General features: G+C 44.9%; 2 protein-coding genes across 6 annotated transcripts in view; one reads left to right on the plus strand and one right to left on the minus strand.

The window, feature by feature from the left end:
- On the plus strand, nucleotides 1-8,744 carry LOC139378642 (centrosomal protein 83). Of its 2 annotated transcripts, none has more exons than XM_071120994.1 (16): nucleotides 1-67; nucleotides 1,041-1,218; nucleotides 1,316-1,466; nucleotides 1,589-1,681; nucleotides 2,077-2,208; nucleotides 3,509-3,760; nucleotides 3,932-4,063; nucleotides 4,221-4,335; nucleotides 4,498-4,642; nucleotides 4,935-5,084; nucleotides 5,191-5,266; nucleotides 5,395-5,552; nucleotides 5,715-5,844; nucleotides 5,969-6,072; nucleotides 6,148-6,343; nucleotides 8,077-8,223. In XM_071120994.1, the coding sequence occupies exons 1-16, from the start codon at nucleotides 1-3 to the stop codon at nucleotides 8,221-8,223; spliced, it is 2,226 nt and encodes a 741-aa protein (XP_070977095.1). The 2 variants fall into 2 exon arrangements, with proteins under 2 accessions (XP_070977095.1, XP_070977094.1); XM_071120993.1 differs by having other exon boundaries at nucleotides 5-67; nucleotides 1,036-1,218; nucleotides 8,077-8,744.
- LOC139378641 (plexin-C1-like) overlaps nucleotides 8,346-26,287 on the minus strand; it is a 20,623-nt gene continuing 2,681 nt past the window's right edge. The window contains exons 5-30 of one of the 4 annotated variants that reach the window (XM_071120989.1): nucleotides 24,998-25,278; nucleotides 24,802-24,904; nucleotides 24,455-24,542; nucleotides 24,288-24,326; nucleotides 22,636-22,769; nucleotides 22,234-22,410; nucleotides 21,662-21,764; nucleotides 21,285-21,464; nucleotides 20,993-21,163; nucleotides 20,767-20,869; nucleotides 20,478-20,579; nucleotides 20,154-20,257; nucleotides 19,975-20,016; nucleotides 19,719-19,843; nucleotides 19,309-19,507; nucleotides 18,805-18,951; nucleotides 17,867-18,035; nucleotides 17,614-17,714; nucleotides 16,403-16,475; nucleotides 15,618-15,652; nucleotides 15,441-15,536; nucleotides 14,984-15,147; nucleotides 12,987-13,134; nucleotides 9,878-10,018; nucleotides 9,722-9,796; nucleotides 8,346-9,204 (exon numbers count right to left, since the gene is read on the minus strand). In XM_071120989.1, coding sequence (XP_070977090.1) covers nucleotides 9,100-9,204; nucleotides 9,722-9,796; nucleotides 9,878-10,018; nucleotides 12,987-13,134; nucleotides 14,984-15,147; nucleotides 15,441-15,536; nucleotides 15,618-15,652; nucleotides 16,403-16,475; nucleotides 17,614-17,714; nucleotides 17,867-18,035; nucleotides 18,805-18,951; nucleotides 19,309-19,507; nucleotides 19,719-19,843; nucleotides 19,975-20,016; nucleotides 20,154-20,257; nucleotides 20,478-20,579; nucleotides 20,767-20,869; nucleotides 20,993-21,163; nucleotides 21,285-21,464; nucleotides 21,662-21,764; nucleotides 22,234-22,410; nucleotides 22,636-22,769; nucleotides 24,288-24,326; nucleotides 24,455-24,542; nucleotides 24,802-24,904; nucleotides 24,998-25,278 — 3,205 coding nt within the window. In that variant the 3' untranslated portion in view covers nucleotides 8,346-9,099. The remainder of the gene's footprint in view (nucleotides 9,205-9,721; nucleotides 9,797-9,877; nucleotides 10,019-12,986; nucleotides 13,135-14,983; nucleotides 15,148-15,440; nucleotides 15,537-15,617; nucleotides 15,653-16,402; nucleotides 16,476-17,613; nucleotides 17,715-17,866; nucleotides 18,036-18,804; nucleotides 18,952-19,308; nucleotides 19,508-19,718; nucleotides 19,844-19,974; nucleotides 20,017-20,153; nucleotides 20,258-20,477; nucleotides 20,580-20,766; nucleotides 20,870-20,992; nucleotides 21,164-21,284; nucleotides 21,465-21,661; nucleotides 21,765-22,233; nucleotides 22,411-22,635; nucleotides 22,770-24,287; nucleotides 24,327-24,454; nucleotides 24,543-24,801; nucleotides 24,905-24,997; nucleotides 25,279-26,287) is intronic. The other 3 variants (XM_071120991.1, XM_071120992.1, XM_071120990.1) reach the window with 3 other exon arrangements.

The following is a 26,287-nucleotide window of genomic DNA, read 5'->3' on the forward strand; positions in this document are numbered from 1 at the left end:
ATGCGAATCTGTAGTTCTCTGCAGGATAAGATAGCTAGTTTTGTCAAGGAGTCGAGTCGAGTTCGAGGTAAGCAACGATCAAAACGGCATATTATTATCGCTGAAGTGGTAGCTTCTAGGAAGGAGCATTCTAAATTGTGCCCAAGAGCTAGCCAGTTAACTTGATAACTGATTTGACATTGTTCAGTGACCGGTTGTTAGCAAGCTAGTGTACGTTGGCTAGAACGGCGGGAGTTAAAGCGCCACTTTCAAAAAGAGTAGCACTAGTTGAATCTAAATGACTGGCTAACTACTGATGACAGCTTGGAGATCTGTGCCCTTGCTATTTGATTTTGTGCGACAGTGATCAGTCAAACACAGTTGTTATGCTATCAAGTACTGTAGCTAGTCAACGTCGTATGGTCCGGGCAAGACAGTCAGCTGAACTGTTTAGTGTGCAGTGATGGAACTGTTTGTCTTTGCTGGGCTGGATTGCCTTGCCTGTATTTGTTGCATCTGAGTCTGACATTGTCTTTTGTTCTTTGAGTAAGTAGCTACATTTATCCAGGGTGGGTGGGGTGCTTGAGATGAGGCCAAGATGTTCGAGTGCCGTGTTTGCAATCAAGCATAATCATCCCTCCCTTGACCACGCGTATCCACAACAGAACGTGAAGAAATCACTTGAGACCGAGGCTGTGTAGTTACCTGAGCGGTTCTCATTTGCACAAATAGCTGGGGAATTTAGGGCTACCATGGTAACGACTGCAATTTGCCCCAAACCACTCATCACACCATCCTTACAACATCAGTCTTTACCATCTCTGACCTGCAAACAGGAGAGCACAGCACGTCTCTTCCCTTTGAAGTTGGTTCTGTCTTATGATTCATTTCGTTGAGCTAAAGCCTTTGTGTAGAGCTGAAGAAGTGGATCTTGCTTTGATGTCAATCTTTCTTACTAATTGGATGATGTATTTGGAAATGGATGGAGCGGAACAACGCACAGATCACGCTTTCCCTAACCTCACTCTCTCTTCCTCCCTCGATATATCCATCCAGTAGAGGCGAGATGAACCCCTCTGCCTTTGCTCAGTCCGGCCCCCTGCACCCAAGCCTGGACCCTGGGGGGATAGTGAAGCTGGGGGAGTCTGACATGGAGCTGCAGAAGATGCTGATCGATGAGCGAATGAGATGTGAGAACCACAAGACCAACTACCGGACTCTCAAGGCTGAACATACCAGGTAACAGCCCAGGAGATGTGTGTAATACCATAATACTGATTTTGTGTGTGTGTGTTCACGCTTGTATATATCTCCTTCACCGTGTTGTCTGTCCCAGGCTGCAGGATGAGTTTACCCGGGGGCAGGGAGAGCTGAAGCGTCTCCTCAGTGACAAGCAAACCGCCCAGGAGAAACTGCAGCTGCTGCTGGCTGAACTCCGCGGTGAGATGCTGGACAAGACCAGGGAGCTGGAGGAGCTACGACTACAGGTACTGGAGCTAGTCCATAGAAAACACACCCACTGACCTATGACTACTGTAGTGTCCCTTTTGTATATGGCAGTGTTTCTGTCTCTGTGCCAGTGTGTACAGCAGTCGGTTTGTTTTGTAAGGTGCTGACCCCCCAGCGTTTGGAGCTGTTGAGGGCCCAGGTGCAGCAGGAGATGGAGGGGCCTGTCAGAGAGCGCTTCAACAAACTGGAGGAGGTGAGCCTCGCGCCCCAGAACACTGTCTATTGTCGATTCTCTAATGCTATTTACTGTTCTCTGCTCCGGACTGCTTTTAACCACCTCCGGCTGCCTCTCCTTCTGTTTAAAAAATACTTTGTACTGCTTCTATCCAGCTTCGGCTGCTTTTGATAGCTTTGACACTTTAGTTCCACTGTGCTCTCCGACTGTCACAGCTGTAACTGTTATCTCCATAGCAACTGCTTGAGAACTTGAACGTTTTTGAGGGCAGGGAAGGGTGGGCCATCACACTTACACTGTCAGATTATTGAGAATGAAAATGGTACATCCATTCAAATTCAACTTTCTCTTTGTTTCTGTCTCTTTCTCCTCCTTGATTATAACAAGCCCTCTTATCTCTGTGTTCCTTGCAGGAGACTGAGAAGTACAGGTCTGAGTATAACAAGCTGCGGTACGACTACACCTTCCTGAAGTCTGAGTTTGACCACCAGAGAGAGGAGAGCGCTCGCATACTGGAGGAGAAGAAGATCCGCTTTGATGCTGAGGTGTGTCTGTGTGTGTGTGAGAGAACATTTGTAACGTGATTTCTAATACAGTATGTTTGTTTTTCCATATACACTACATGACCAAAAGTATGTGGACACCTACTCGTCGAATGTCTCATTCCAAAATCATGGGCATTAATATGGAGTCGGTCCCCCCCTTTGCTACTATAACAGCCTCCACTCTTTTGGGAAGGGTTTCCACTAGATATTGGAACATTGCTGCGGGGACTTTCTTCCATTCAGCCATGAGCATTAGTGAATTTGGGCGATTAGGCCTGGCTCGCAGTCTGTGTTCCAATTCATCCCAAAGGTGTTCGATGGGGTTGAGGTCAGGGCTCTGCAGGCCAGTCAAGTTCTTTCACACCGATCTCTACAAACCATTTTTGTATGGATCTCGCTTTGTGCACGGGGGCATTGTCATTCTGAAACAGGAAAGGGCCTTCCCCAAACTATTGCCACAAATTTGGAAGCACAGAATCCTCTAGAATTGTATGCTGTAGCCCTAAGATTTCCTTCAATGGAACTAAGGGGCCTAGCCCAAACCTTGAAAACCAGCCCCAGACCATTATTCCTCCTCCACCAAACTTTACAGTTGGTACTATGTATTCGGGCAGGTAGTGTTCTCATGGCATCCACCAAACCCAGATTAGTCTGTTGGACTGCCAGATAGTGAAGCGTGATTAATCACTCCAGAGAACGGTTTCCACAGCTCCAGAGTCCAATGGTGGCGAGCTTTACACCACTCCAGCCAATTGCGCATGGTGATTTTTAGGATTGTATGCGGCTGCTCGGCCATGGAAACCCATTTCATGAAGCTCCAGATGAACAGTTCTTGTGCTGACGTTGCTTCCAGAGGCAGTTTGAACTCTGCAGTGAGTGTTGCAACCGAGGACAGACATTTATTTTACATGCTTCAGTGGTACCGTTCTGTGAACTTGAGTGACCGACCACTTTGCGGCTGAGCTGATGTTCGTCCTAGACGTTTCCACTTCACAATAACAGCACTTAAGGTCGACCGGGGCAGCTCTAGCAGGGCAGAAATTTGACAAACTGACTTGTTGGAAAGGTGGCATCCTATGACGGTGCCACGTTGAAAGTCACTGAGCTCTTCAGTAAGCCCAATTTACTGCCAATATTTGTCTATGGATTTTGCATGGCTGTGTGCTCGATTTTTATACACCTGTCAGCAACTGGTGTGGCTGAAACAGCCGAATCCACTAATTTGAAGGGGTGTCTACATACATTTGCGTGTTAGTATATAGAAGTTGCTTTTCTGAATATGTTGTGTGTGTGTGTTCAGGTATCACGGCTGGAAAGGGACAGAGAGGAGCTGATTGGCCAGTATCAGGGCACAGACCCGTCTAGAGACGGTAAACGCGTTGAGTCTCTGCTGAGAGAGAAGGCCCAGCTCCACCTGCGTCTGAAGGGCCTGGAGGCTGAGGTGGCTGAGCTCCGGGCCCAGAGGGACAACTCTGGCCAGCAAGCCGAGAACGTGCAGCGCATCCAGGTCCGCCAGTTCGCAGAATCCCAGGCTGCAGCCAAGTCACTGGAGGTAAGAAACTTGTGTTCTCTGTCAGTCAATGTTTTGAACTGTTATTGTCACTATGAAACTTAAGCTAGATGATGTAATAAATCTGGAGTAAGTCCAAACTTTGGTAGAATGACTTTACTGTGTGTGTTTGTTTTGATTTGTGGAATAATGAATCATTTGATTGTGTTTCAGGCAGAGAGGCAGTCACTGCGCCTGCAGTTGGAGCGTCTGGGGAGCGAGTTGCAGCTGAGTCATGAACAGAACACCCAGCTGACCGGCAGACTACACAAGGCTGAGCGAGAGGTCAACACTCTCACCAGCCAGGTAAGTACCTATGTGATCCTTAACCTCTAACCCCAGAGATCATCAGCGGTGTTTCTCATAGCAGATGCTCTTATCCAGAGTGACTTACAGTCCCCACCATAACCCCTTATATCAATAGGTTGCTGTGTGCTCATGCCAGTCTCTCGGTTTCTCTCAGGTGGAGGGCATGAGGCACTCTCACAAGCTGGAGGTGGCCAATGTGAAGCTAGAGTGTGCCAGGTCTAGAGGGGAGGTGGAGCGGGAGAGAGACACACTACAGGGCCAAATGGAAGGTAACTCGGCAAATAACCTCTTTGTGTGTTTTGATCATACATGTACTGTACATCACTCTCATTTTAGTCTGCTAACTTAACTCTTTCGTTCCTGTCTCTCTCCTTTCATCTCCTTCAACTCCCCCCCCCCCCCCCCCCTTTCCTTTCTTCTCTGGCTGTCAGGTATGCAGTCTGATGTGGAGGTGTTGAAGGGGACGGTGGAGAGACAGAAGGAGGTGCTGGCTGAGAGGGAGAGGGAACTCGTCCGGAGGGTGCAGGCTGCTCGCGAGGAGGAGTTCCACAAAACAGCCATCGTCCACGAGGAGAAGTTAGGATCCATCTCTCTATCTCTTTCACAGACACACTCTCACATACACACGGTCTCAGATTACTTTGTTGAAATTGTGTGCATCGATCATGTGTGTATAATGTGTGTGTCACAGGAGGTTGGTGTCACCTTAATTGGGGAGGGTGGGCTCGTGGTAATGGCTGGTGCGGAATGGTATTAAACACATGGTTTCCCTTCGTTTGATGCCATTCCATTTGCTCCGTTCCAGCCATTTTATGAGCCGTCCTCCCCTCAGCAGCCTCCACTGGTGTGCGTGTGTATGTGTGTTCAGGTTGGTGCTGGAGGATCGTCTGGCTGAGCTGGAGCAGCAGAGGGCGCTACAGGATGCTGCTGGCCACACCCAGAAAGAGGAGTGGGAGGAGCGTCTCCGTGGCGCCCAGCTGGGGGAGGAGTCTGCCCGTAAGGAATTGCAGATCCTAAGGTTAGTAAGAGGTGTGCTGCTTTACCCGTGCATAGTGTGCATTACTAATATATTTCACATAAGTGTGTGTGTGTGTTAATGACCCTGTGTGTGTTGTGTGTGTCAGGACTAAACTGCAGCAGCAGGGCTCTCAGCTGGAGGAACTGCAGACACAGAAGACAGATAATGCTGATCTGAGACGGGTACTAAGCTGCCTGAGGCTCAGCGCCTGACTGACATTCAGTTTGTATTGCCCTTTCAACATTGATTGGCTGATGTAAATGTCCAAACAACATTGAGTTGACCACGTACCTGTCCCTCCCTCTCATAGCAGAACCAGGAGCTGGGGGTGCAGCTGGGTACGTTGTCCCACGCCGAGGCTGAGCTTCTGGAGACCAACCAGCGTCTGAGGGACACCCTGGAGAGGGCCCGGGAGGACTTGAGGAGCGCCCGCTCACAAGCTGAGAGGACCCAACACGAAGCCGAGAGGTACACTGCATCACCTTTATACTGTGGTCTGTATACTGTATAGATATGCTGAGTATGAGGCGGAATGGAACAGTTAGAAATTATACTGTTGGAACCATCAAGTGGTTTCTATTTCTAACCTTCCTCTCTCCTATTTCTTTGTTCTCTTCCCTTTCTCTGCAGATTGGTGGAGGAGCGTCGTGTGGAGTGGTTAGAGGAGAAACACAAACTACAGGAGAGGGATGCAGAGCTGCAGGAGAAGTACGGCCAGGCCAAGGAGAAACTTCAGAGGGCCGCGCTGGCACAGAAAAAGGTACCTGCCTCTCCCCCCCCCCCCCCCCCCCATCCTCCTCTTCTATCTTCCTGTCACTGCCATCTTTACCTCTCTTCCTTTGCTCCTCTGACTTCTTTTTCTGATGTCTCTCTCTCTGTCCCAGAGGAAAAACATGACAGAGAACAAGGAGAAGAGATACCAGGACAGGATCCAACTACTGGAGGCTAAGATGGCAGAGCTGGAGCTCCAGACCAGCTCAGCCAAGAAGTATGTATATTTTCTTAGTGTGTGTATGTTAATTACTGTGTGTGTTTTAAGACTAGTATGTGTGTTCCTCCCCAGGCGTCCTTCCTACACTGAAGAGCATGCCCTCCTTAACAGACGACTGAAGGAACTGCAGCGCCGACACAGCGAGTTCCGACGCCTCCTATTGGGCAACCAGGTGACCTCTGCCACAGGCCCTGCCCTCATGACCTCCACCACCGGCACAGGACTTGGCCCGGTCCTTGTACCCGAGTCTGAGGGGCCTAGTCTTCATGTGAGTACACTGAAGCCAGATACCTTCTCATATACCTCATCACTGGTGTTCACAGATCAGGGACAGTATCCATAAAGAGTCTCGGAGTGGGAGTGCAGATCTAGGTTTAGTTTTACTTTCAGATCATGATGAATAAGATTATGTGGACAGGGGTGGGGGGGGTTCTGGTCCTAGCTAGGTGAGAGCATCCTGTCAGGCTGTTTCACCGCCTGGTACGGCAATCGCACTGTCCGCAAGGGTGGTGCAGTCAGCCACACGCATCACCTGGGGCACACTGCCTACCCTCCAGGACATCTACAGCACCCAGTGTCACAGGAAGGCCAAGAAGATCATGGACCTCAGCCACCAGAGCCATGGCCTGTTCACCCTTCTAACATCTAGAAGGTGGAGATGGTACAGGTGCATCAAAGCTGGGACAGAGCGACTGAGAAACAGCTTCTATCTCCAGGGCATCAGACTGTTAAATAGCAATCACTAGCCGGCCTCCGCCCAGTACCCTGCCCTGAAGCTCAGTCACTATTACTAGCCGGCCTCCGCCCAGTACCCTGCCCTGAAGCTCAGTCACTATTACTAGCCGGCCTCCGCCCAGTACCCTGCCCTGAAGCTCAGTCACTATTACCAGCCGGCCTCCGCCCAGTACCCTGCCCTGAAGCTCAGTCACTATTACTAGCCGGCCTCCGCCCAGTACCCTGCCCTGAAGCTCAGTCACTATTACTAGCCGGCCTCCGCCCAGTACCCTGCCCTGAAGCTCAGTCACTATTACTAGCCGGCCTCCGCCCAGTACCCTGCCCTGAAGCTCAGTCACTATTACTAGCCGGCCTCCGCCCAGTACCCTGCCCTGAAGCTCAGTCACTATTACTAGCCGGCCTCCGCCCAGTACCCTGCCCTGAAGCTCAGTCACTATTACTAGCCGGCCTCCGCCCAGTACCCTGCCCTGAAGCTCAGTCACTATTACTAGCCGGCCTCCGCCCAGTACACTGCCCTGAAGCTCAGTCACTATTACTAGCCGGCCTCCGCCCAGCACCCTGCCCTGAACCTCAGTCACTATTACTAGCCGGCTACCACCCGGTACTCTACCCTGCACCTTAAAGGCGCTGCATGGTCATTCCGACATCTGCGTTGGCCGTGCAGCATTTAGGTGATATGGCCTCTGCAGAAGTCTGGGCATTCATACTACTAATGCTTCGCTGCACAGAGCTGTTGTCAAGGAAGTGAGTTTATGTTGATACAGGACCTCCTGCCCTCACCTACCGTCAACCAATCATGTCAATGCAGAGCTATACGGAGCCCTCCGCATTGTTACAACATTTGAGAGGCGCACGGCGATGTGGTACGGAGCTCAATCTGCCCATTGGGGGCTCCGCAATTTTGTCACACCATCCATACGGTGCCTCCGACCACATTTTCGGGTCAAGCATAAATTGGCTCTTAGTTAGCAGAATCATTTAACACTGGTCACTTTAATGTTTACATACTGTTTTACTCTCTTTGTTTATACTTTTAGTCATGGCTCATTTTTGTCTATTTTTCTGGATTATGTGTGTGTTACTCCACAGTTTGAGCTAGAAACACAAGCATTTTGCTGAACCTGCGATAACATCTGTTTACGTGACCAACAAACTTTGATTTGATAGGTGTTAGCAACATGGTAGAGGTCACTCCTCCATCACTTTCTGTCCCTCCTCATCCTCTTTCTCCCCACCCCTCGCTCTCTCTCTCTCTCTCTCTCTTAGGAGGAGCAGCACCAGAGAGAGTTATCACTGCTGCGTCGGAGGCTGGAGGAGTTAGCCTGTACGCAGCAGCAGCAGATGGAGGAACTGGGGCCTCCCATGGACAGGAACAGGGGCTCTGGCCTGCACGACTCTCTCCCTGAACTCTGACCTCTCTGACCCCCCCCCCCCCCCCCCCCCCCCCCCCCCCCCCCGAGAGTGAGCATGTAGGATTTATTACTCCCTAAAAGTGATGTTTGGTAATATTCTAATTTAATCAGTGACCTCTCAAATATTTTGTGAAAAACAGTTTGATTTTATTGGCACAAAAGATGTCAAATGAAAAGAGAACTACATGATTCAATGTTTACATTCCTTGTTGAATAACAGTACTGTAGTCCTTCCATGCCTTGGCTGTTGATGCCTATGTAAATAATGATTTCAATGGCCAACCAATGACTTCCTCAGTTTTAATTGACTGTTGTGAGATTTGTATCAAATGTTTACGCTAAGACCATCACTCTAAAACTTTAAAAGCGTGATACTCCCAAAGGCATTTGTATTTAAAAAAAAATAAGGTTGGTTTCATGGATATAAAGAGCTGTGACTTGCACAACATTTATAAAAACATTTTTTGTAATGTTATTTCAAGATGTATTTGCAATTCATACAAATAAATGTTTCTGCTTTACTGAGGTTGTGTACATATTTGTTGTTGTGAGCTTTACTTGTGTGAACCATTAACACTAGAACTGCTGAACTCTTCTTTAGTCTTTCAGTTTTGGTTGAGGAAACAAAAGTCCCAGCTTCAGAATAAGAGTATATTTGCTGCTTCTGGGTAAATGTCTGTCTGGAATGTGACCTGCTAATTCCTGCCATCATTTGGTTCATCCCAGTAATCTGAAAAGCCTCCCTATTTTTTTTCAAGAATGGTACATCCCTGTGTCGTCTCCTGACATATTCCATCTTAGAATCACAAAGCGGGGTGGGCATCGGTACTTAGAGCAGCTTTCTGGCCTTCAGCACGTCGAAGGGGAGGATGTGAGCTCAGTTCCAGGAACAGCTCTTGAGGCTGTCAAACAGGCTCTTCACATGCTGCAGTTGCTCTTTCAACTCCACGGGGGCGCCGTTCTGATCCAGCTTCAGTTTAATCTGCCAGGGAAACACCACACACACCCAATTGTTTTCACAAGCAGGGGGGGGGGACCAGCTCGTGTCCATAAACTTCAGACCTCAGCCAGTAGCAACATGCCACAATGGGGGATTATCATTCCACACAATCTAGGCAAATTGAAACTAAATATTTGGCATAGGTATGGCCAGCTGCCATTGTGGAGCTCAAAACAGTCCATAGATCATTACAAAATGAAGAACTGAAAACAGCCTGACCCCCCCCCCCCTCCCCCTACCCCACAGAGAAGTGGTATAGGCTATGTTCTGCCTTGACACTGCAGTTATTTCTCATTTCCCAAGACCTGAGCTTTGTGCCAGTCAGCTTTACAGTTACACAGTGATCATATCATGTTGGCCTGAACAACATATTTTTCAAGATGTTTAGTCCTGGTTGAAGTGATTAGACAGTGCAGGGGAAGTGTGAAGGTTATGGGAAAAATCATGAATGCCAACTAAGGGGAGATTACTAAAGGTGGGAGTGAAAAAGACAGTTTACCTCATCAAAGTACAGCTGCATGTATTTGTAGAGTTCACGGAGGGCAGCAGATTCATTGAATTCGTTTTCATGTTTCTAAAGAAACAAATATACATTTCATGTCCTTAAAGCACAATATCAAAATTAATTAGAAAACAACCACTAGACGGGAGGTACCTTTGACTCCTTATGCAGGAACTCCTTGAACTCAGAGCTGCTGATTGGTGGCTGGTCCCTGACCTGCTTGTAGTAAGCCCTTACTTCCTGCTTGTACTGGGAGATATCTTTGGCATAGAGCAGTTTATTGGTTGGGTCATGCTGGAACAGAGAGAGGGTGGAAGAGTCATGTCAAATCTAGGTGATAGGTGTGCTTACATTTGAGCTTCTAGCATTGTCAATGCCAGGTATTCTAAGAGGCCTGCAAGTTATGAGACCAAGTCTGTGGCTTGCATTTTGTTTTACATCTATGGGCTCGATTCAAGGTAGAGCTGTCAAATCCATAGGCAGCTACTGGCATTATACCTATCGATGCTAGTGCTGAGCGTTTAACTGACTAATGGAATGACGTCGGTTAATTTGAATTCCATTTTTGTTCGTTCGTTTTCTCTGTGAGCTCAATGCGCAGTTTCTCTAGCGATAAATCAGATCAAGCCTGAACTGTGCGATGTAGTAGGGAGTTGTAGTTTCCAACAAGCCAATATTCTACATACTGCAAAAAAAAAATGGGAATTAACTACAATGACCATAATCCATTGTGCTTCTACTTGGCCTGTCTGTGTAGGGCAAACATAGAAAGGGAGAGGAGAGACAAGCAATGTTGCCTCAAATTCTTTGGGTCACTGAAATGTTTAGGTCTTGTGAGTGGAAACTTGAAAGTTGTGAGAATTATTTGCAACTTCCGATGCACATTTTTTTGTGAACATTGAGGCTGTATCCTTACAGTTCGACAATAGCTAATAGGCTACTTGAGCATAATGTAGGCCTACCAACAAAGCCAATGGAGCAAATCCCATAACGTTTTCACACGGAAATAGCTTTTGATTTCTATGATATAGCCTTCAGTATCCTAATATGTGGTGTTCAATGCAGGCCTACATTTGCATGAGATTTTTTAAAAACATTATTTTACATTATGAAGGGCTTGACATGAATGATTTTTTATTTGGTCTGTAACACTATGGAACAAATAGGGGACTGTAAATTGTATTGTGTTGTATGTTGCAAGAAACATCTTTGCAAAATAGCATGTATTATTACCATACAGAGAATTAGAATGTAGGCTACCCCTCTGACTATTCAAGCCTGTCTCAACATACAACACTGCCCCTTTAATTAAGACAAGCTTTTTACCTGACTTGCTTTTCAAAGATGGCTTGAAATGTAGACCACAAGTTTTGTGCTCTTGTAAGAAGCGGAACCTCCACATTGCCGACCTATACTTATCTATAACTAGGGTAATAACTCGCTAACTAGCAAAGAATATCAACAAATGTTCACATGAGCGGCTCTGAACTGATCTGAAAAGCACGTTCATTCACTAGCAGGTGATTGAAAGACCCCTATTGGGGTACCCCACCAATAGAATTCTATTGAAAGACCCCTAGTGGGCAACCCACCAATATAATTCTATTGAAAGACCCCTAGTGGGCTACCCACCAATAGAATTCTATTGAAAGACCCCTAGTGGGCTACCCACCAATAGAATTCTATTGAAAGACCCCTAGTGGGCTACCCACCAATAGAATTCTATTGAAAGACCCCTAGTGGGCTACCCACCAATAGAATTCTATTGAAAGACCCCTAGTGGGCAACCCACCAATAGAATTCTATTGAAAGACCCCTAGTGGGCTACCCACCAATAGAATTCTATTGAAAGACCCCTAGTGGGCTACCCACCAATAGAATTCTATTGAAAGACCCCTAGTGGGCTACCCACCAATAGAATTCTATTGAAAGACCCCTAGTGGGCTACCCACCAATAGAATTCTATTGAAAGACCCCTAGTGGGCTACCCACCAATAGAATTCTACTCCGTTGCGCTCTGCCTACAACAAAATCACAGCCTCAAATCTTGCAAAGTTAGATTTGTTTCATTGCATTGAAAAGGGGCTGATATAATGTTGATTCAATCACAGAAAAACCTTGATCTATATAGTGCAAACTAATGGGGTGAACTCAGTGAAGTTCAATCTCTTGCGTCTCTGCGCGGCCTGACATTTCTTCTGTGTGGCAGGCCTGGAGGAGGTGCGGGCCTAGCTTGTGCAGTTTAGAGGGAACACTTGAGGTATCTCTACCTGAAAATACATGATCTAAGTGGATCAGTTGAGAGGGAACATTGGAGACAAGACGCTTGAGGTATCTCTACCTGAAAATACATGGTCTAAGTGGATCAGTTGAGAGGGAACATTGGAGACAAGACGCTTGAGGTATCTCTACCTGAAAATACATGGTCTAAGTGGATCAGTTGAGAGGGAAAACAACTGAAATATTGTGAATAAATGATGGTTAATAAGTGATAAGCAGTAAGGGGCAGTCACTACCATCATGGGACTTTTAATAATAGTTTTTTTCTGTGTTACAGCATTCAACCCACATAGAGCATTTCATGATTAAATATATTTGAAATTGAAAACTGATAATCGAATCGAAACTACCTCAAAATGCACTATTCACTAATGGCCTTGACTCACTGACCAGCAGAGTCCTCAGTAGGCAACCATGCCGAGTAGCCGGCACCTAGGTTCAAACCTACATCCCTGTCCTTAGGGGGCAAGATTCTTGCACCAGAGCCACAAACTCCTTAACATTTATTACACTTCTCTTTGTAAATTTGACAGTTGCAGAAACATACAAGAATTTAGGCTTGAACCTACAACCGCTTGGCTGCTAGGCAGGGATTTAACCATTGGACCACATTCTCCTTCACATTCTTTACCCAGCTCTTTGTATATTTGACATAGAGAATTGTGTAAACGTACACAAAAACACAAGAAATTAACTTTGAACCTAAAACATCTCAGGTCCAAAGCAGGAATTTAACTTTTTCTACTCTTCGTATAAATGACATTGAGGCTTGTGGAAACGTACACAAACGCACAAGAGATGAGATTTGAACAACCAACCTTTGTGTGTTACATGTCTCCTAGTACATTCTACATTGAAAGTTGTGTGAACCACCAACTCTTTGTGTATATTTGATATTGAGATTTGCAGAAACATACACAGAAGCACAAGAGATGAGGTGTGTTAGTCATTATATTCTGCGATGTCTCGGTCATGTCCCCACCTTGCCTAACTGTTTCTCAGCCAGGGAGAAGGAGTCCATGAAGGCCTGGGCAATGACGGACAGACAGCCGTCCAGAGGCGGGGTCTTCTCCATGTCGAACACAAACTGGGGGTTCTTCAGGATGTTCACCCAGAACCGCAGGGGCAGGCTGGGAAGGAGCAGGACAAACATTCTAGCACTATCCCAATACAGTGAGTAGAGGATTGAGTATGAGTGAGTAAATACAACACATTGATTGGACATGAGGAAAGACATTAAGAAAGATGGATTCTACTATAAACATACTCAAACAGGTGTACCCTCAGGGTCATATTCATTAGGCACCAAATGGAAGAAAACACTGAAAAATGGAGGGACTCCTTGAACTTAATGCTCATAAAAATAAAATGCTCATATTCGTTTTCCATTGCAAAATGTTTTGCTACAGTGTGACCTAATGAGTATTTTTATTTGTATTTTATTAAACCTTTATTTAACTAGGCAAGTCAGTTAAGAACAAATTCTTATTTATAATGACGGCCTACCAAAAGGCAAAAGGCCTCCTGTGGGGACGAGGGCTGGGATTACAAATAAAAAATATAGGACAACACACACATTACGACAAGAGAGACAGCACAAATCGACATAAAGTAAGACCTAAGACAACAACATAGCAAGGCAGCAACACAAGACAACACAGCATGGTAGCAACACAATATGGTAGAAGCACAAAACATGGTACAAACATTATTGGGCAGAGACAACAGCACAAAGGGCAAGAAGGTAGAGACAACAATACATCACGCAAAGCAGACACAACTGTCAGTAAGAGTGTCCATGATTGAGTCTTTGAATGAAGAGATTGAGATAAAACTGTCCAGTTTGAGTGTTTGTTGCAGCTCGTTCCAGTCGCTAGCTGCAGCGAACTGAAAAGAGGAGCGACCCAGGGATGTGTGTGCTTTGGGGACCTTTAACAGAATGTGACTGGCAGAACGGGTGTTTTATGTGGAGGATGAAGGCTGCAGTAGATATCTCAGATAGGGGGGAGTGAGGCCTAAGAGGGTTTTATAAATAAGCATCAACCAGTGGGTCTAGCGATGGCTATACAGAGATGACCAGTTTACAGAGGAGTATAGAGTGCAGAGATGTGTCCTATAAAGGAGCATTGGTGGCAAATCTGATGGCTGAATGGTAGGGAACATCTAGCCGCTCAAGACCAATCTCACCTGCCGATCTATAAATTATGTATCCGTAATCTAGCATGGATAGGATGGTCATCTGAATCAGGGTTAGTTTGGCAGCTGGGGTGAAAGAGGAGCGATTACAATAGAGAAAACCAAGTCTAGATTTAACTTTAGCCTGCAGCTTTGATATGTGCTGAGAGAAGGACAGTGTATCATCTAGCCATACTCCCAAGTACTTGTATGAGGTGACTACCTCAAGCTCTAAACCCTCAGAGGTAGTAATCACACCTGTGGGAAGAGGGGTATAATTCTTACCAAACCACACAACCTTTGTTTTGGAGGTGTTAAGAACAAGGTTAAGGGTAGAGAAAGCTTGTCAGACACTAAGAAAGCTTTGTTGTAGAGCATTTAACACAAAAATACTGGGAGGGGCCAGCTAAGTTTAAGACTGTATCATCTGCATATAAATGGATGAGAGAGCTTCCTACTGCCTGAGCTATGTTGTTGATGTAAATTGAGAAGAGCGTGGGGCCTAGGATTGAGCCTTGGGGTACTCCCTTGGTGACAGGCAGTGGCTGAGACATGAAGATTTTCTGACTTTATACTCTGCACTCTTTGAGAGAGAGGAAGTTAGCAAATCAGGCCAAAGACCCCTCAGAGACACCAATACTCATTAGCGGCCCATAAGAATGGAATCGTCTACCGTATCAAAAGCCTTGGCCAAGTCAATAAAAATAGCATCAGAACATTGCTTCGAGTGAAGGGCAATGGTGACATCATTGATGACCTTTAAGGTTGCAGTGACACATCCATATGACCCAGATGAACACATACCTGTTGGTTTTCCAGATGTGTAGTACATCCTGGTCACTGATCCTCTTGCTCTCTCCCTGGGCGTCAAGGAAGTCAAAGAAGTACTTGATGGCAGGCGGGGCTTTGAGGTTAGGGGTTCCCCAGATCGTTCTGAACAGGTTTTCCACAAACGAATGCACAGCCACCTGAGAAAGGAGGAAGTGGAGGGCATATGGTCATATTTAATGTCCCTTACACTGAAACCGCACTGACAGCTCCAAGCAAGCCACTTTAGTACCTATCCATGTTTTTTTAAAGCAATGTTCATAAGGGAAATGAGAAAAGGGAACTGTTACACAGTCACTATATATGCTGGATCTCACATAACTGAATAATCTAGATTTCCATCTTTCAGTTAACCATTTATCAGAACACAGTGGCAGGTTGAAAGGGGTTGGTTTGACAGATCAGGATGTAAGTTAACAGTGAGTTTTCTTGCCTTGGTGGAGAGCAGCTTGGTGAGATACACTTCCTTCAGTTTCAGCTTCTTCCTCTCCAGGTTTTTCTTTTGGTCCTGGTCAATGTCAGGATCAATCTGGGGTCAAAGAGCACCATTAATCAATCATATCAAACGCAAATCAGTGACATCAAATTCAGAGGTCATGTTGGCACTTACCAGATGGAAGTACTTTGTGGAGTAGTTCTGATCGTCTGTGACAAATACACAACAACAGGTCACCATGGATGACTAAATAGCAGACCATTGTGCTAAATAGCTTCCTGGTTTCTGTTCGTGTTTTATATAAGCTGCCACAGTTAAGTGGTTTTGCATCTCACTTGTGTTTCACATCTGCCATATAACAACATTAGAAAGATGGGGAGGGTAAATGTGGAGCAAAACATGTCTACTTTAAACTCAACTTTACTGAGGAATGTTTGTTTTGTTGATTGTTGTTTTTTATTTGTGTGTTTCTTTGTGTATTTCTTTTGGGCCCAGGCTGCCTTGATTGAGCAATTGTTTGCACCAGGGCTCCCTTGTAAAAGAGACCTTGGTCTCAATGGGAATCCACCCTGACGAAATAAAAGTTTCAATAAACAAATACAATAAATAAAAGATGGACTTTGACAAAGCGAATCGCAAAAGTTACTCCGTGCCCTCGTGTGTGGTAGTGTGATGAGCATTAACTATGAGCATGCGTTTGTGAATACTGTTCGTGTGCACTCTGTTTGTAGTGTACTCTAGGCATCCCCCCGTGTCACACACACACACACACACACACACACACACACACACACACACACACACACACACACACACACACACACACACACACACACACACACACACACACACACATTCCTGTTTAATACAGTGTGAGGCGAAGTGTACAAGATCCACATCTCTAGGAGCTATGGAGGCATATTGTACTGTAGCATGGCAATCTCTGTTGACACCCTTACCTTTCAGGCTGCTCTGAGGACTCAGACTGGGATGGGTCTTAGAGAGCACTTTGATGGACGCTCCATCCGGTACCTGTAGACACACACTGAGTTAGAAGGTCGATAAATGCTTGCTGAGTTACAAGCTTCTCAACCAGCTGGTAGACCTAAAATACAGTAATGTTCTACAGTGAGACAGGAGTTCTAATCTATTTGTGGTCTGGTTTGGCCTTGTGACTCAGGCAGCTCAGTCCTACCAGCCAGGCTGCCTTGAATGGAGCTAATACTGCTTGTTAGTAGCCTTAAAAACCAGGCTGCAGAATGAGAGCAGCAGAGCAGTACACTGTACTTAGTACTCTGTGTCACGCCCTGACCTTAGAGAGCCTTTTTATGTCTCTATTTGGTTTGGTCAGGGTGTGATTTGGGGTGGGCATTCTATTTTGTATTTCTATGTTTTGGCCGGGTATGGTTCTCAATCAGGGACAGCTGTCTATCGTTGTCTCTGATTGGGAACCATACTTAGGTAGCGCTTTTCCCTCCTTTCTGTGTGGGAAGTTGTCGTTGTTTGTGGCACATAGCCCTTAAGCTTCAAGTTTTTTTTTATTTGGGGGGGGGGGGGGGGGGTATTGTTTTTGTAGGCGTCATCCTAATAAAAAGGAATATGTACGCTCACCACGCTGCACCTTGGTCTTCTTCCAGCATCGGCCGTGAAACTCTGATTCAATGTCAAGGATGTTCTAGTCTAGTGAGACCCTCTACTTATAAGATACCTGACAAATTTGTGCATGTGGTTTGGTGACATTAAGCAAAAATTTGACAACCCAATCCGTCTAGTTATTACAACTACTCAGGACTAGATTGAATCCGGATCGTGGAAGATCCGCGTCATAGCACGATTGAAATGGACAGGTATTTTCCTATTGAGCCGACCCATGCAGGGTTTACAGTGAATGCAGTCTCCACAGGCAGGTGAACGTTGCCTTTAAATTCCAATCGCGCAGTTCTTCAGCGGTACTGATGGAATCCAGGCATTAGCCATTGAGTAATACTACAGCTGCCAGTGATTGGACCTTTAATCTGAATTTTTTTAAGTTTAGGCCTTCAACTACATGTAAAAAATATATACAGTATATATTCTCTGTCCTAGATGGTGATTTGAGATGTGGAGAGAAATATTGAACGTGAGATTAGGCTTATTTCCTGTATCAGGAATCTTGGTAGTGTTCTCTAACCTTGTAATGCTTGAGTGTGTTGAGCATGGTCACTTCTCCTAGAACCCCTGAGCTGGCATCCACCTCCTTCAGTGGGACAAACCTTCCATCCTTCTCATACTCTGCAGAGTTCAAGAAACAGAGAGAGAGAAGTCATTCCTTTGAAAGAATGTATGATCGATCAAGATGTTTCATTTGCTTTTAGAGTCATAATTCACTCATCACTCTTCCATTCTCTCCTAATGTCTTGGACACGTGAGGTACTACAACTGACCGATGTGCATCTGTCGGAGAGGGGTGTTGTAGGGGAAGCCAAACTTGGTCTTGAAGGCCAGGAGGATCTTCTCCTTGACCTGCTCCACCGTGTCACAGTCCAGAGCACTGACCTCCAGAGGCTCACTGACCTCGCCGTCTGTTCCCACAGCAAACAGCACCTGTAGCCTCTAGGGTGGAGGGCGCGGTCAGACAGACACACATACATCATGATGTAGGCTACTTGCATGAGGTTTGGGTTAGAAAATTAAACGTGAGATGAGATATATTCATCAGTGTGGCTAACCACTGAAGCTAACCTTCATTCCCACTATCTTTCTACTTGGGTCAGGGAAACCACACAGTTAGCTAAAGATTTATAAAGCCACATGTCTGTGTATATCACTTGATGGACTTCATACAATAACACTTATACACTACAGGGATAACATTTCTCTGTTCTAAGAAACCACTGAGCAACTGTCTCAGCAGGATTACCATATGGCTCAACCTGTGCTTATAAAGACTACAGTTTGCGTCCATTTTGGCTCTGATTCATTTACTTCTAGACTTGTTTCTTTAATTTAAAAGGGTTAATCTTTCGAGTCTGAGAGACAAACTGAGAAATGTGCGAAAGCGGAGGCCATATCTACTAATAGCTTCCTAAAACAGCAATAGTTTCCCCTGTCAACATCGCATGTGAGTATCTTTGTGAGGGTAACATCACTTTCAACCCATCTACTTTTGCCCCAGCATACTGAGATATGTTTTCTAACAGACTAGCTCCTCTAACCACACCTTTTCTGGTAACAAACAAAACATAAAGGAGGAACTGCCAACTACCTCTCTCGCTATGCCCTAGATCCAGGAAGGGTGCGTTCGTGGCGTTCGTGGCAGTGTGTGTGTGTGTGTGTGTGTGTGTGTGTGTGGCAGTGTGTGTGTGTGTGTGTGTGTGTGTACCATTGGGCTGAAGTCCTGAGCCTGCCACAGTAACCAGTCTTCATTAAGTGTGTAAAGAGCCTTTTCTGTGACTGAGTCCACTGGGCCTTTAGACATCTGCTGGGTCAGGGCACACACCAGCAGGAAAAGGGGCTGGCCCACACTCTCCTTTTGGGACACAACACACACAGCTCAGTTAAACACACACAAACCGGTATTCACATGTACAATTAGGTATGACTCATTAACATGCACTCGTATGAAAAGTTACAAAATCAGACACTCATTTACATAGACACTCAAACACACGTGGAAATGTGTGAGAGAAAAATAAAAAATGTACTGTGAGCTAACCATAATGACATGGAGGCTTAGAAATACATACAATATGAATGAATAAGGCGTTGATAGAAGTAGCAAGAAAATAATAAATATAGACTGATATAGATAGACGGATGGACCCCGAGGAAGCCGTAGAGGCAGACGGACTGACCCCGAGGAAGCCGTAGAGACAGACGGACTGACCCTGAGGAAGCCGTAGAGACAGATGGACATCCAGTTGGTGAGCAGCTTCTCTACGATGGACTCGGTGCGTCGCAGCATGAGTTTGGGCTGGGAGTTACTGGGCTGCTCCATCAGAGCCCTGAGTAGTTCCTCCATCACCTGGGTCAGGTAGGGCAGGTCACCGTGGAGGGACACGGTCAGCAGGGAGGCCACCGCACACCTTGTAGGACACAACATACCTCAGACTTATGACATCTCTATTATCTGCTATACACGCCAACCTGCTCATCCATAATGACTTAAATGACACCTAAACCATTTCTACTGTACTATATACAGTACATTAACCTTATCTGTCGTATATCCTATACCCAAACCAGCTAAGTGACACTTGGCCTAAATTGTGTCCTGTCCTGTCCTCACTGACTCACTTCTCCTTGACGTTGAAGTTCTTCTGCTCCTCCAGAGCGTGGACGAAGGAGGTGAGGAACACCTGATCCCGGATCAGTCTGGACAGGGCCTGACAGCTCTCGTCTGGCTGCACCTTCACCGCGTCCTGACCACAGGACAGATGTTAGCTACTTACGGAAATCTATTACATCCTCCGTTTCCCTTCCAGTCATTGATAAAGTCACGTTATGGCAATCAGACGAGCAGATTTCACATACGGTTCAAATCAAATCTCACCTGGCCAATGTCTTTGATACAGGAGGTCATCACAGGTCCACCCTAATAGAAACAATAGGACGAACTATGAACATTAAAACACAACCTATCTGTCCATTTAATACAACATTTCTTATCTTAAAGCAGACTGTATTAGGTATACTGCAATTGACTCTGTTCTGTGTTCTGCTCCTACGTACGTCAGGGAAGAAGATCCTGGAAGCAAAGTGCTTGTAGTCCAAGAAAGGGATGGCTCCAACGTTCTCAATTAAATTACACTTTTCCATCTGCATATCCACAAATCCTAGAGAACAGAAGGGTAAGTAAGGGTGTTTCTTTTTGGTGTAACTATGCCGTATGAACCCTATGTGTGAATTGCATGTGGGTGGTAGTCATGGGCCTTGACTCTGTTAAAATCCATGTACAATGCCAATTTGGTGCATCAGTGAGTATGAGTGTGTGTTTGCCTGTCTGTGTGTGATTTAAGAATATAAATCAAGGTTGGTGTGTCCACGAAGACTGACCTTGTCTGATGTCATTTCCGATTTCATTCTTCAGCCGATCCAGCTGCTTGTTCATTTGTGCCGCCATTTTCCTCTGTTTGTTGTAGGAATACAACACCGCACCTGATCAGAACAGGACAAGAGCTTTATTCACACACACACCACCATACCTAAACCTATTCAACCAAACCAGGTCAGACCTAATTTCAGAACCCAGAACAAAATCTTGTGTGCCAGCTACTTGATTGGACATTTACAGTCTGTCGTGAGACACTAAGTCAAAACAAAGTTGTTGAAGGTGAATACTTACCCACAATGACCACAATGATGATGGGTATAAGCACAAGGATGATTAGCAGTGAAGGTGCAGCTTGTTTCGGCAAAAGTATTTTGGTGAAGTTTCCAACTCTTATCTGAAAAACAAACACATCATAATGCATGTTGACTGTAAAATACTATTTCTAAGGACAGTTCTGATTCGGAGTTTCCAAGAGCAATTAACAACCTTTTTGGATTTATCTGAATAAGAGGTTTACCCTCAGTGAATTGATGTTAAAGTTGGGAGTGTTCTTTATCTCACAGATGACAGAGTCAGTCTCGTTGCTCGTCTCGATGGTGTCCATGACACACTCTACATCATGGTTCTCCTCCTGAACACCAAACACTAAGATCTCTTCTGTGGTGATGTTCAACTTGTCAGCCCTTTTCTGAAATAAAAATAGAAATGGAATGTGTGTGTATGAATGAATGAGAAAGAGAGAGGGAGTGTGCTACCAAAATACATATGTGTGTGTATCCGTGCCTCCATGCATGTGCATGTGTGTATACCTCAATGGTGACACGCACGTCATTTCCTGTCTTGATTGCGGTGTAGCTGGTGAATTCTGGGTCGGGATGGTAGGTGAGCTGTGATGAGCAGGCCAGTGTCTGATTGCCCACTCTCAGAGACACAGTGGAGGTGACTGGCTGGTTTATGTGTTCAAAGAGAGGTGTGTGGTACCACAGAGTCTAAAAACACCAACAACATGAATTAGAATACCTCAGATATTGAGGCCCCCATGACTGATTTCTGTTGTGTGAAGGTGAAAGTTTGGTGAGGTGTGTGTATATTAGGTTCATATTAGGTTGCTGACTGGTTAGGTGAGTGGGTAAAGACATGACGCTTAGTCAAGAAATCAATTAAATCAGTCTGTTAAGATGGCTACCCCAGAGCTGTAGGTGGTATGGATGGTCTGAGGGGCGTGGTCATGAACAACCTCCCCCACAAACTCCAGATGGGACCCGTGGACCTTGATCTTCCTCTTCCCACTGCAGGACACATACAAAATCAACCAATCAGAGGAGGGTTGTTGGTCACACCTAGCGTGCTGATGGGAATTGTAGTCATGTCCCATCAGCATGATTTAAATAAGCCAGAAAAAAAAAAAAAAGTTGTAACACAAAACAAAGCATTTGACAGAATAAATTAAGTAAAACTAGCTAACCAAGCATGAATAATCTGCTTTAGAGAGCTACCAAAAGCAAAAAGGGAAGCCAGTGCTGAGCAGCTGAGAGAAAGAGGGAAATGAAACATCTATTAAAACACTGTTGAATGAAGTAACTTCTGGGAAGCAGACCACTTTCTTTTCCCATCAGACAACACCATGGCCAGTAGCCATATGTGGAAACGAGTTACAGGCATGTTTCTTAACCTCTGTATAGCTTGTGTGTGTGTGTGTATATAACAATTCTGATCATATGTGCGTACCTATGTGGGTGTGTTTGTGTGTGTTTTTACCTAGCCCAGGTAGTGCTTGGTGTTAGCCCAGTGCAGGATGGTGAGGACCCATAGGTGACAGTGGCCTTGCCCAGACAGCGACCGTCTGGCAGCACGGCACACACACTGACAGAACCTTTGTCTCCACTGGGAATGTGGAACGTCAGACTGGACCCAGTGTGGTTCCACACTGGAGACCTGACCATGTGATACACACACTACACAGGTTAGATACACACTTTACAAAAACACAGTGGTAAGGCATTGGGTTTTCATGAATGAATTGAGCACCAGTGAAAAAAAACATCTAAATCATTGTTTAAAAGCATTGATTTAAATAATCCACGTTTTATGTATCTCAAAAAATTATGTTTGCATCATTAGAAAAAAATCATATTCAACCGATTGTCCACTTTGACTCACTCCTTGAGACTGCAGTTCATGTGCCCTTGGATGCGAACCTTGGTCACATGATCCAGGTTCTCTCCATTCATCAAGGCATGGTTTCTCCCATGGAAGGACAGAACACTGGGCTCTATGGAAAAGATCACTGGCTCCTAACAAACAAACAGACACAGAGACAGACACAGAGACAGACACAGAGACAGACACAGAGACAGACACAGAGACAGACACAGAGACAGACACAGACAATATTTCTGATGAAGACAAGCAAAACTAAATATGTGTTTTGGCTGTAGGCTTGGTCTTTAGTTTTGGTAATTAATGATGAGTGACAAAGTTAGAGGCATAAATATCATACCCCCCCAAAATGCTTAACCTCCCCTTTTATTGTAATGGTGAGAGGTTAGCATGTCTTGGGGGTATGACATTTGTGCATCTGTAACTTTCTCACTCATCATTATTCCCGATTCATTCAGTATTATCTGTAATCATAGTAGAATCCACATTAATGTAGAAGTGTTTAGAAACATTCTACTCGTATTTACAATCAAAGTGACTCCGAAATTACTTACGAAATGTAATTACGAAATTACATTAATTTCAATTGGGCCAAAAAAAGATCTGAAACAACCAAAACAAACAGAAAATATGGGACCGAAGTACTAAACTTTTGACAACTTTAATACACATACAGGTAAGTGAATTTGTCCCAATACTTTTGGTCCCCTAAAATGTTGGGACTATGTACAAAAAGTGCTGTAATTTCTAAATGGTTCACCCGATATGGATGAAAATACCCTCAAATTAAAGCACTTTAACTTCATAGTCATTCATATAATTTTAAATCCAAAGTACAGAGCCAAAACAACAAAAAAATGTGTCACTGTCACAATACTTTTGGAGTTCACTGTATGTAATTATGATGGATGGTCTGAAATCTACGACTACTGCCCCGAGGCAAAGTCATGTGATCCATGATCCCCACTGCAAGAGGTATAATGACTTGACTCAGAGACAAAGGCTCTATTCACAAACATCTTCTTACTATATATATATATAACCTTTTTGATCTGTCTGGTTGAAATAAAATCTCTATTTTCCGAGTGATCTAAATGTAGGATGCGAATCTACAAAAGATGCCCAGATCTATGAATATTGCTCTGTCTAACTGAATATAGTATCTTGGCATTGGTAGACATCCATTTGAGTGTCTTCATTTTGTCCTCAATCTTAGCTTTCGAGAGCGAGTGTGAGAGAGTGAGGTTTGATAAGGCCAAAGGAACTTTATGACACTTTACAAACACCAAACCCTATAAGGAACAAACACTTCCTTCACCACCAAACACACACAGCTATATTCATCACATCTAAAGTGTATAGGTTGTAGTGACCATATACAAGAAAGCTTTGTCCTTGTCACATAACAGATGTCCTAAGCTATGTGATAGGTACTTTGCATGTGCCGGCAATGTCACCGTGAAAATCTCAGACCACTTCAAGTCCACTCTGTGTCACATGCAGACACACACGCACACTTGCGCACAGAAAAACCCCACACACATACGAACTTAGTTCCCTGTTCTGAGATCAAACTTCCCTATAAGGGACATAAGATCCACTGAGAGATGCTGATGAAGAGGAAAAGGCTGTGATCAGCAGGATGGACTTACAGAGTAGTTGAAACCTGACTGGCTGAGTCTGCACACGTCCTGGGGAAGGAAGTGAGAGAGGGTTGATGAACAAGATACAGGAACACACATGGTGAAGAAGTTGCGAGATGAACACCCTCAAAGATGGGGTGTGTGAGAGAGAGAGAGAGAGACAGAGAGAGAGATACCTGTATGGGGTCTGAGTTGGCAGACCTGGTTGTCCAGGAGCAGACATCATTAATCCAGCTACATCCAGCTGTCATGCACTGAGAACACCTGAGAGACACAGAGACAGGTATAAGAATACTACACTGAGTTTAATCATAAACATGTGTACCATCTGCTACTCAAGCAAAATGTGGACTAACAAATCTATAACATACAGAAAGGCAAGTGTGTAACACAATCTGCCCAACATATCATTTAAAAGATGCATGTATAGTAAATATTGAAGTAGGTCTAAACAAGTAGGTCTAAACATAGCCATATCAAGGTGCTGAGGCGTAGCATGACAGATCTGGGATTTCTGACTGACAGGGCAGAGGTAGGTGGTCCAGTGATGTCTGAACAGTTAGTGAGCATCAGTTTCTCAGCAAGGTTCTGCTTCCCCACTCGTATCTTCACTGTGACATTCAGACCTATGTGGAAGAACACAGGGAAACAATCTCTAAGCAAGATGCTCCATTTTGTCAATGGGAAATCTACAGGAGAGTTAGAAGGTGAAAGGTTACCTTCAGCAGGAAGCTGGTCGCTGGAGAACAGGCAGGAGCATTGTGGAAAAGCTGGAGCGGGGCTTGTCCTGTCACACAGATCACCTCTTCTATTGAAGAAGTTACAGGTGAAGGTGAGACTTCCTGTCCCATTCACATTCAGGTGGACCTTGACAGTGAGTGTGATCCTCTCTCCACTGCTGCTCTTCTCCACCTGGTATGAGACCATGTTCTGTTGTTGGGAGTCCTCAGAGATGGAGATCCAGGCTGAAGGTTGAAGGCAGTCACCCTGAAACGAACATCTAGATCACATCACATAGAGGGGTCTGGGTGAGCAGGTTTAGGGTGACACAGATAAACAGGACAAGTTTGGAGTCATTTAGAAATGTCATGTTTTTTTTTTAAGAAAATGTTTTTGTCCATTAAAATAACATAAAATTGATCAGAAATACAGTGTAGACATTGTTAATGTCGTAAATGATTATTGTAGCTGGAAACGTCTGTTATTTAAAACAAAAAACACCAGTCTCAACGCCAACAGTGAAGAGGTGACTCCGGGATGCTGGCCTTCTAGGCAGAGTTGCAAAGAAAAAGCCATATCTCAGACTGGCCAATAAAAAAATAAAGATTAAGATGGGCAAAAGAACACAGATGGCCAGCATCCCGGAGTCTCCTCTTCACTGTTGACGTTGAGACTGATGTTTTGCGGGTACTATTTAATGAAGCTGCCAGTTGAGAACTTGTGAGGCACCTATTTCTCAAACTAGACACTAATGTACTTGTCCTCTTGCTCAGTTGTGCACCGGGGCCTCCCACTCCTCTTTCTATTCTGGTTAGGGCCAGTTTGCCATGTCCTGTGAAGTGAGTAGTACACAGCGTTGTACGAGATCTTCAGTTTCTTGTCAATTTCTCACATGGAATAGCCTTCATTTCTCAGAACAAGAATAGACTGATGAGTTTCAGAAGAAAGGTCTTTGTTTCTGGCCATCTTGAGCCTGTAATCAAACCCACAAATGCTGTAGCTCCAGATACTCAACTAGTCTAAAGAAGGCCAGTTTTATTGCTTCTTTAATCAGAACAACAGTTTTCAGCTGTGCTAACATAATTGCAAAAGTGTTTTCTAATGATCAATTAGCCTTTAAAATGCTAAACTTGGATTAGCTAACACAACGTGCCATTGGAACACAGGAGTGATGGTTGCTGATAATGGACCTCTGTACGCCTATGTAGATATTCCATTAAAAAATCAGCCGTTTCCAGCTACATTAGTCATTTACAACATTAACAATGTCTACACTGTATTTCTGATCA

Source organism: Oncorhynchus clarkii, chromosome 21 (genome assembly GCF_045791955.1).
Source record: "Oncorhynchus clarkii lewisi isolate Uvic-CL-2024 chromosome 21, UVic_Ocla_1.0, whole genome shotgun sequence".
Taxonomy (NCBI): domain Eukaryota; kingdom Metazoa; phylum Chordata; class Actinopteri; order Salmoniformes; family Salmonidae; genus Oncorhynchus; species Oncorhynchus clarkii.

Coding starts and splice junctions, on each gene's coding strand:
- LOC139378642 (XM_071120994.1), top strand. CDS start 1: ATGCGAATCTGTAGTTCTCTGCAGGATAAGATAGCTAGTTTTGTCAAG. Junction 1,682..2,076: donor GCTTCAACAAACTGGAGGAG/GTGAGCCTCGCG, acceptor TGTTCCTTGCAG/GAGACTGAGAAGTACAGGTC. Junction 5,085..5,190: donor AAGGAATTGCAGATCCTAAG/GTTAGTAAGAGG, acceptor TGTGTGTGTCAG/GACTAAACTGCAGCAGCAGG.